The sequence below is a fragment of the Entamoeba nuttalli genome (assembly GCF_000257125.1).
Source record: "Entamoeba nuttalli P19 unplaced genomic scaffold asmbl_3397, whole genome shotgun sequence".
NCBI lineage: Eukaryota > Evosea > Mastigamoebida > Endamoebidae > Entamoeba > Entamoeba nuttalli.
In genome coordinates this window covers 1-7,937 of record NW_008576054.1, presented here as the reverse complement: position 1 = coordinate 7,937, position 7,937 = coordinate 1, and the positions used below count along the sequence as shown (strand labels likewise).

The following is a 7,937-nucleotide window of genomic DNA, read 5'->3' as shown; positions in this document are numbered from 1 at the left end:
AAAATACTTTTGAAGTTAATGACGATGAATAAGACACATTTGTTTTGATAAAAAAAACAGAAAAGAGAATGACTAGAAAAAAGTGAAAGAATAAAAAAAAATTAGAATTTAATGGATTGGAATTGGTTAATCACTTCATCAATTGATGGACGTTCATCTTTGTCTTGTTGCCAACATTGTTTAATAATTGAGGCTATTTGTTCATTAAAATCAGTATCGAAATTAGGACGTTTTCCTTTTGCTACTTGGACAGCAGCGTCCCAACCATTAACAAATGGTTTGTCTTGATAGATTTCATGTTGTTGAAAGATTTCTAACAAACACATTCCAAGAGAATAAATATCAGAAGATTTAGTAGGTTCTTTTCCTTTAAGAACTTCAGGTGCTTGGAAAATAGCAACAGAAATCATTTCATCATCAGTGATAATATCTGAAGAAACTCCAGTTATTTGTTGAATATTCCAATAATCAGATAATTTACATACAACATCATCTTTTTTATTTAATGAAAAAACTAATAAATTTTGAGGTTTAATATCCCCATGAACTTTATTGTTATCATGTAAATATTTGATTGCTGTCATTACATCATTAAATGCTTTTTTAATCCATTTTATTGGTAAGTCTTCTCTACGATAACAAGTAGCAATATTTCCAAATTTTGCATATTCAATAATAAATGCTTCTCTTCCAGGAGCTACTGTTGCACCAATAACTTTAATAAGTTGTGGACATTGAATATCAGCTAATTCTTTGGCTGCTTTAGCAAACATTTCACGAGCTTCACTACTCCAGTCTATATTGAAATGTTTCATAATAACATCTTTTCCATTAAATAAAGCGGTAGATACTTCTCCTGAATTAGCTGTTTTAATAGTATCAAATTTAGTGATTGTTTCAACATCAAAAACAACACTTTCTTGAGCAATAATACCGAATTTAATTTGGGTTGTGAATTGAGGTGCTTGTTTATCTACACTTTCACCTTCACTACAATACAATTTAATTGGTAAATAATTCTTTGTTGAACATAAAAATTTAAGAGTTATTCCAATACTCACACCAGTGTGTGGTCCAAGAATTGCACGCGTTGGTTCTGCTATTAATGTATATTGATGATTAGGCCAATCTAAAATAAAAGCATATTCAAAGTCTGTTGGATTAGATACATAAATCTCATCATGAAATTCTTCAAATAATGGAAGTTCAATATTCTTTTGATTACATGTAATGACATATTTACTAACGTTTAATGGAAAGGAATTATTTGGTCGTCTAAAGAATGAGAACATTTCAATTTACTAAAAATTTCAAATTTTAAGTTTTTTCTTTTTTTTAAAGTTCTTTCATTTTTAGTTTTTATATTTTTTTGAGTTTTTTTTTAAAGGTTTATTTAATGTGTCTTGGATTTATGTATTTAAATGATATTATCAAAGATTGATTCTTCTGTCTTTAAAGAAGAAGAACTAAAATTACTTAAAGAAATTATTAAATGTCAATGGTCCATTGGAACTAATACAGTAATTGAGAGAGTTGAATATTTAACAAAAAGAAATATAGAAAGTATATTGCTCAATAAAGGTTAGAGATTCTATCATATTTTTCTCTAATTAATGAATGTAGTAATTATTTTCTTCAAAGAAAGAAAAAAAATTGAAAAGAGTTTTCAATCAGTTATGTCATAAAATGAAGATAAATCTCTTTCAAATTTTTATTATTTGAAATTCTTTCAATAAATAAATTAAATACTAATTCTTTTGAAATATATACAAATGAGGATATGATAATTTCTTGTATTTAAGGAGATTTTATTGTCCTAATATTCTTCAAATTGGAACATTAAAAAAAAATAAAAAGAATGTATTTAAAATACTCAGTCAAAATAATTCATTGTAATGTCTTGAATAAGAAAATGATTTTATTACTCTTAGTTTTAGTATCAGTAAACTAATACCCATCACCAAATAGAACGGTTATTGTTGATGAACAGTATAAACCATTTGATTAACTAAATATAATGAATCTCAAATAGACGTATCTTCCTGAAGGTTATTACCAAGAATTAGATCTGAGTCTATTCTTCTTTCTCAAAAATGATTTATATGTGAAAACATTTATAAACAATATGTTGTGGCAATTTTTACTAACGACGTAAAGAAAGTAAAATTACAAATAACTTCAAAGCTTTTGAAAGAATTGTATTTAGATAATTTCAAAGTTTTTATTTGATGATTTAAAATAATTTAAAAAATATCATTATCATTTCTAAATTATTATTCAACCATAATAATATTTTCATATAATTACTTTTTGATAAAATAATAAAAGAAATAATAAGAAATGTACGATGACGACACAATAGTGCGACAGAATGAGATGTGTTGAAGTTATGCACCAGACTTTCAGAGTACTTTTTATTAAATAAATAATTAATTAAAAAAAACAAAGTAACAAACAAAATAAAGAACTTTCATTTCTAATAAAACAAACTGAGGATAATGATTATTCTATTAGTTATTGGAATGTATGGATGGATTGTAAATAGTAAAACACTTGTTTGTACAGTAAAATCAAGTATTAATAGTCAACCTATAATTTATGGAAATGATTCTAATATTTATATTGAACCAAATTGTCCCCATAAAGGAGGAGATATGGATCTTTCAAGTTTAAATGGAGAAAGTACTTTCTATTTGACGGGAGAATATAATACAATTACAACACCATCACATCAATTTACAGTTCAACGATTAATATTAACAGATATTCAAATTAATAATTTAATTATTGGAAGAGTTAATATAACGATTTCAGAAGAAAGTCAAATTCATAAAATTGATAATATTCACTCAACCATTAATTTATGTCAAACATTATGGATTTCTTCATTATCAAAAAAGGCATTTCAAATATCAGTACTTCAATCATTTTCTCAACATTTTAAAGTTATTATAAGAAATATTGATTTAACAATAACTAAATTACTAATTGAAAACGACGCAACAATTGTTTTATTAAATAAAGCTAATGTATTGATAACAGACCCAACTTTTCTAAGTGACATCTTTTTAGAATTTCATTCAGGATCAACAATGCAATTTTGGCTTGATGTTCACTTAAATAATACTATCATTTCATTTGAAGAAGAAAAATCATTAAAAACATCTTCTACATTATATCTTAGTGGATTAACAAGTATTTTATTTAATATTCCTTTAATACCAAAATGTAATTCAAAGTATGAATTATTTGGTGGAGAAGTTATTTATAATAAAGATATTACTAAAGTTAAAATAAATGAAGAAGATGTAAGTTATCAAATTCAAGATGATATGATTGTTCATTATCCCTGTCCATTACCTGACTTATATATTTATTTAATTATTGCTTGTTGTGGTCTAGTGATTTTTATTCTTGGTTTAATATTAATTGCAATAATTATGAAATTCGCTATTATCCCACAACTTCAACGTAAATTAAAAAATGCACATGATATTATGGAAACATCTTCATTATTACAAAAACATAATAGTAATTAATTTTCTTTTTTATATATATTTTTAGGGTTTATTTATCTTTAAATCCATTTAATTTATTGAATGGAATTACCTTCAATTGTTGATAATTTAAAATTTATGATTATTCAATTTAATGAAATTAAATCTTCTTTAATTTCTTTACATAAGCAAAATGTATTTGAAAATAATATTTCTTTTGATTTTCTTCATTTAACAAAAAAAATAAATGATGAAAATTTTTATGAAATACGTGAAGAATTTGATAATGCTGCAATAAATTTTGATCAATATCGAAATTCAATTTTTATAATTGAAAAACATATTACTGATTGTTTTTATGTTATTGAAGATATTCAAAAAGAAATTGAAATTGAAAATAATAAATTAACTGAAATTGGAGAAAAATTAGATCAATATGAAGAAATATTAAATAAAAAATATAAAGAATTAAATAAACCGAGTGAATTACAAATTATTACAAATTCATCTTCTCAAAGTATTAATTCTCATCAAAAAAAAATTACAAAAACAATTAAAAATCAACAAAAAATTATAAGAAGTGATGGAAATCAAATTATTAATGATAAAGATAAAGAAGATATTGAATTATTAAATACAAATAAAAAAGTATTACTTCAATGGTGTAATGGGAAATCCTTATCAATTCGTTATGACTCAAAATATGATGGAGAATCTCAAAAAGATTTTATTAAATATATTAAAGGATATGGAAATATTTATTTAATTTTATTTGATCAAAATATGAATGTATTTGGTTGTTTTATTCATTCTCCAATTTTAATAACAAATAAACCTGTTGTTGATATTTTTGGATTTATTTTTGAAATAGCAAAAGAAGGAACTATTCACTTAAAAAAATGTAATAAAAGAAAAGATGTTATTTCTTCAATTACTCTGTTTGAAGATAATTGTAAGCAAGCAAATTCACTACTTTATATTGGCAAAGACCAATCAACTGGAATGTTAATATTAAAACCTTTTATACAAAATGGAATGATTAAACAAATATATAAATCGTATTCAACATCTAACTCTCTTGTTTTTAATTCTATTCAACGATTTGAAACTAGAAGAATTGTTTTATTAGAAATTGATTTTTAATTTATTGTTATTTCTCTCTTTCTTTTATGTTTTTTTTGTCTTTTATTATGTTATATTATTATTCCTCTAAAATCAATAAAAATTTGTTTAGTCTAATTATTTATAATCAGAAATTGTATGTTTTTAATTAATAAAAATTATTTGTTATTTATTTAATTTATTTTTATTCATTTTATTTATTCAAAATTAAAATTGTTATTTAAATAATATAAATTATTAGATAATAGTTTATAAACTATAAATAGAATAATTATGAAAATATAAAAAGATGTTATATTTTAATAATTTTGTTAAAATTACAAAAAGAACTAAAAAGAACTTAAAAATAGTAAATGCAAATTCAATTATTGTTCGTTATCATTGCCATTGCTATGGCTCATGGACCAAAAGTTACTAATCGAGTTTATTTCGATGTTATAATTGGAGATGAAGAAAAGCCAAGCCGAATTGTTATGGATCTTTTTGGTAAAACTGTTCCAAAAACAGTAGAAAACTTTAGAGCTTTATGTACCGGTGAGAAAGGAATGGGAAAATCAGGTAAACCACTTCATTATAAAGGATCAATTTTCCACAGAGTTATTCCAGGATTTATGATTCAAGGAGGTGATTTTACTCGTTTCGATGGAACTGGAGGAGAATCAATTTATGGTGCTAAATTTGAAGATGAAAACTTTAAATTGAGACACACCAAGAAAGGTATTCTTTCTATGGCTAATGCTGGTAAAGACACTAATGGTTCTCAATTCTTTATTACACTTGTTCCAACTGCTTGGTTAGATGGTAGACATGTTGTATTTGGAGAAGTTTCTGAAGGACTTGATGTTGTTGATAGAATTGCTGCTGTTGGATCACAATCAGGAAAAACATCAAAGAAAGTAACAATTGTTGATTCTGGAGAATTACCAATGCAAGAATAATTGATTTGATTATAATAATATTCATTTATTTTGGTTTTTTATAATAACTCACAAATAAGAATTAAAAAGGGTGTAAAAAGAACTAATAAATAACAAATAATAGAATGAGTAAACCACCAGCAAAAAATAAGAAAATTTCAATCGCTTTTTGTGGAAATTCTGCTGTTGGAAAGACTGCATTATTTACTCGAATTACTAAAGGAATTTGTTTGGTTTTCTTCTTATAAAAAAAGAATTAAGAAAATTTATTTATTTAGTTAATGAACATTTAGAAGCAAGTATTAGTGCAGACGTATTTACCAAGCAAGTTAATGTTGATGGGCAAAATCATAATGTTGCTTTATGGGACACAGCTGGACAAGAAAAATTTAGATCAACAACAAAGTCTTATTTGAGAGGGTTACATGGAGTATTATTTTGTTTCGACATAACAAAGAAAGAAACATTTAATTGTATTGATATGTGGATTCAAGAATATGAACAAGCCCAAACACTTAAAGATTTGGCTGCTCGTTATTTAATTGGTTGTAAAGGTGATTTAGCTTCTAAACGTGAAGTTTCAAGAGAAGATGCTGAAAATTATGCTAAAACAAAAAATATGACTTATTTAGAATGTTCAGCAAAAACAGGAGATAATGTTGATAACTTATTGGTTTCTGTTATTCGCTCTTTTAAACAGAAAAATCCTTCTTTAGTTACTCTTGGAATTATGCGTCCTAGTGTTTCAGATTCTTCTTCATCTACTTTACCATCTTCTTCAGTAACAACCTCTGCTCCAGTTTCAGCTCAACCAAAAGAAGAAGAGCCTGTAACATTGACTAAGCCACAGTCATCAAATAACGAACCTCAAGAGGCTGGAGGGTGTTGTTAATTTGAACTATTTTTGTTATATTTTTCAAAGTCTTTGCAAACATCAAAGAAGTTTCTGTTATTTTAGTATTAGTTTCTAATTTTTTTTCTTGTTAAAAACAATGTAACACTAATTCACTAATTACTAGTATTTTTAATGAGAGTAAAAATTCCATAATACAAGTTCTTTAACACTTTTTTTAATTCTTTAAATCAGTAACTTCTTATAATTACAACTATTTTATCTAGGAGTATTATTAAGTAGAGAAATTAGTGTTATTCATATACATTATATTATTTATAATATTTTTATTCATTATTTTATCTTTTTGATATTCATTATTAACTTTATTACATTAATTCTTTTTCATTCATTCAGTATTATTTAATGTCTCAATACTATTTGATGTAACCAATTTCATTATTATATTCAAAATATGTTTATTTATAATTCTATCATTTATTGTTTATAAATATACTTAAAATATTATTACTTTTTATCTGTAATTCATGTCAAAAATTCATTTATTTAATTATTAATCATTATGCTTATTCTTCTTTTCATATTTATTATAATTAATATCATTTCATTTTAGCTTTTATCACAAATAAATTATTTGATTTATTATTTCTAATACTGGCTCATTATAAGTTATTTCGTATGAAATAAATTTATTCTTTATTTCATTCTTAATATTGTAAGTTTCGTTTTATATTTTTATTATAAAATCATTTCTTTAATACCAATTATTTAAAGAATATTTAACACTTTTATTCTTTTTATTTTCATTCACATCATCCATTATTCATTAGATTTTCTTGTTGATAAATATTTATTTGTTTAATTACTAAATTTATATTTTTCATTGATTTATTCTTTCATTTTCATTATTATTTATTCAAATTCTTTATTTTATTTATTTCATCTTGTATTCTTTATACATTTTATTTTATTGCAATTACGTTTTGTGTTTTTTTTTCAAATGATTTGTTTATCATATTCTTCATACTTTTTTCATTACTCTCTTTTATCTATTCTCATTAACTCTTTTTACCTTCTTGAATAAATATCGTTATTATATCAATTTCTTTATCATTAACTTTTATCATCAACTCTTTCTTATTCCTGTCACATCATTCATTATTATATTTTTATTTAACAATCTTTTTTATATATTAAATTATGTCAATAAATTCATTTCACTTTTCATAATTATATTTATCAAATTCATATCTAACAAATTAGAAATACTAAAAGTTACAATAAAGAAGATAAATCAATAACTTCAAATGATATATTTATTTCAAATATAATATTAGTACGTTTTAATAAATATTTGAATATCAAATAATTGTTTGTACATATCATTAATAATGAAAATGTACAAAATAATAAAAATTACATCAAATAAATGATATTAATAAAATATATTCATAAATAGAATAAATGATAATGTTAATTAATAAACAATGAAATATGAGAAAATGATAAAGAATAATAAATATAGTTTAAAAGCAATAATTTAAGAAG

The 7,937-nt window shown here is 23.3% G+C and overlaps 5 protein-coding genes across 5 annotated transcripts; 4 read left to right on the top strand and 1 right to left on the bottom strand.

The window, feature by feature from the left end:
• Nucleotides 1-101: 101 nt before the first annotated feature.
• On the bottom strand, nucleotides 102-1,292 carry ENU1_066440 (protein kinase, putative; the record flags this gene model as incomplete). Its single annotated transcript, XM_008858297.1, has 1 exon — nucleotides 102-1,292. One exon carries the CDS (start codon nucleotides 1,290-1,292, stop codon nucleotides 102-104), a length of 1,191 nt encoding a protein of 396 aa, XP_008856519.1.
• A 1,206-nt stretch (nucleotides 1,293-2,498) lies between these two features.
• ENU1_066430 (hypothetical protein) lies at nucleotides 2,499-3,539 on the top strand (the record flags this gene model as incomplete). Its single annotated transcript, XM_008858296.1, has 1 exon — nucleotides 2,499-3,539. The coding sequence occupies one exon, from the start codon at nucleotides 2,499-2,501 to the stop codon at nucleotides 3,537-3,539; it is 1,041 nt and encodes a 346-aa protein (XP_008856518.1).
• Nucleotides 3,540-3,599: 60 nt separating this feature from the next.
• Nucleotides 3,600-4,640, top strand: ENU1_066420 (hypothetical protein; the record flags this gene model as incomplete). Its single annotated transcript, XM_008858295.1, has 1 exon — nucleotides 3,600-4,640. One exon carries the CDS (start codon nucleotides 3,600-3,602, stop codon nucleotides 4,638-4,640), a length of 1,041 nt encoding a protein of 346 aa, XP_008856517.1.
• A 332-nt stretch (nucleotides 4,641-4,972) lies between these two features.
• ENU1_066410 (peptidyl-prolyl cis-trans isomerase, putative) lies at nucleotides 4,973-5,557 on the top strand (the record flags this gene model as incomplete). The annotated part of the gene is made up of 1 exon (XM_008858294.1): nucleotides 4,973-5,557. One exon carries the CDS (start codon nucleotides 4,973-4,975, stop codon nucleotides 5,555-5,557), a length of 585 nt encoding a protein of 194 aa, XP_008856516.1.
• Nucleotides 5,558-5,661: 104 nt separating this feature from the next.
• Nucleotides 5,662-6,428, top strand: ENU1_066400 (Rab family GTPase; the record flags this gene model as incomplete). The annotated part of the gene is made up of 2 exons (XM_008858293.1): nucleotides 5,662-5,764; nucleotides 5,815-6,428. The coding sequence occupies 2 exons, from the start codon at nucleotides 5,662-5,664 to the stop codon at nucleotides 6,426-6,428; spliced, it is 717 nt and encodes a 238-aa protein (XP_008856515.1).
• Nucleotides 6,429-7,937: the final 1,509 nt, after the last annotated feature.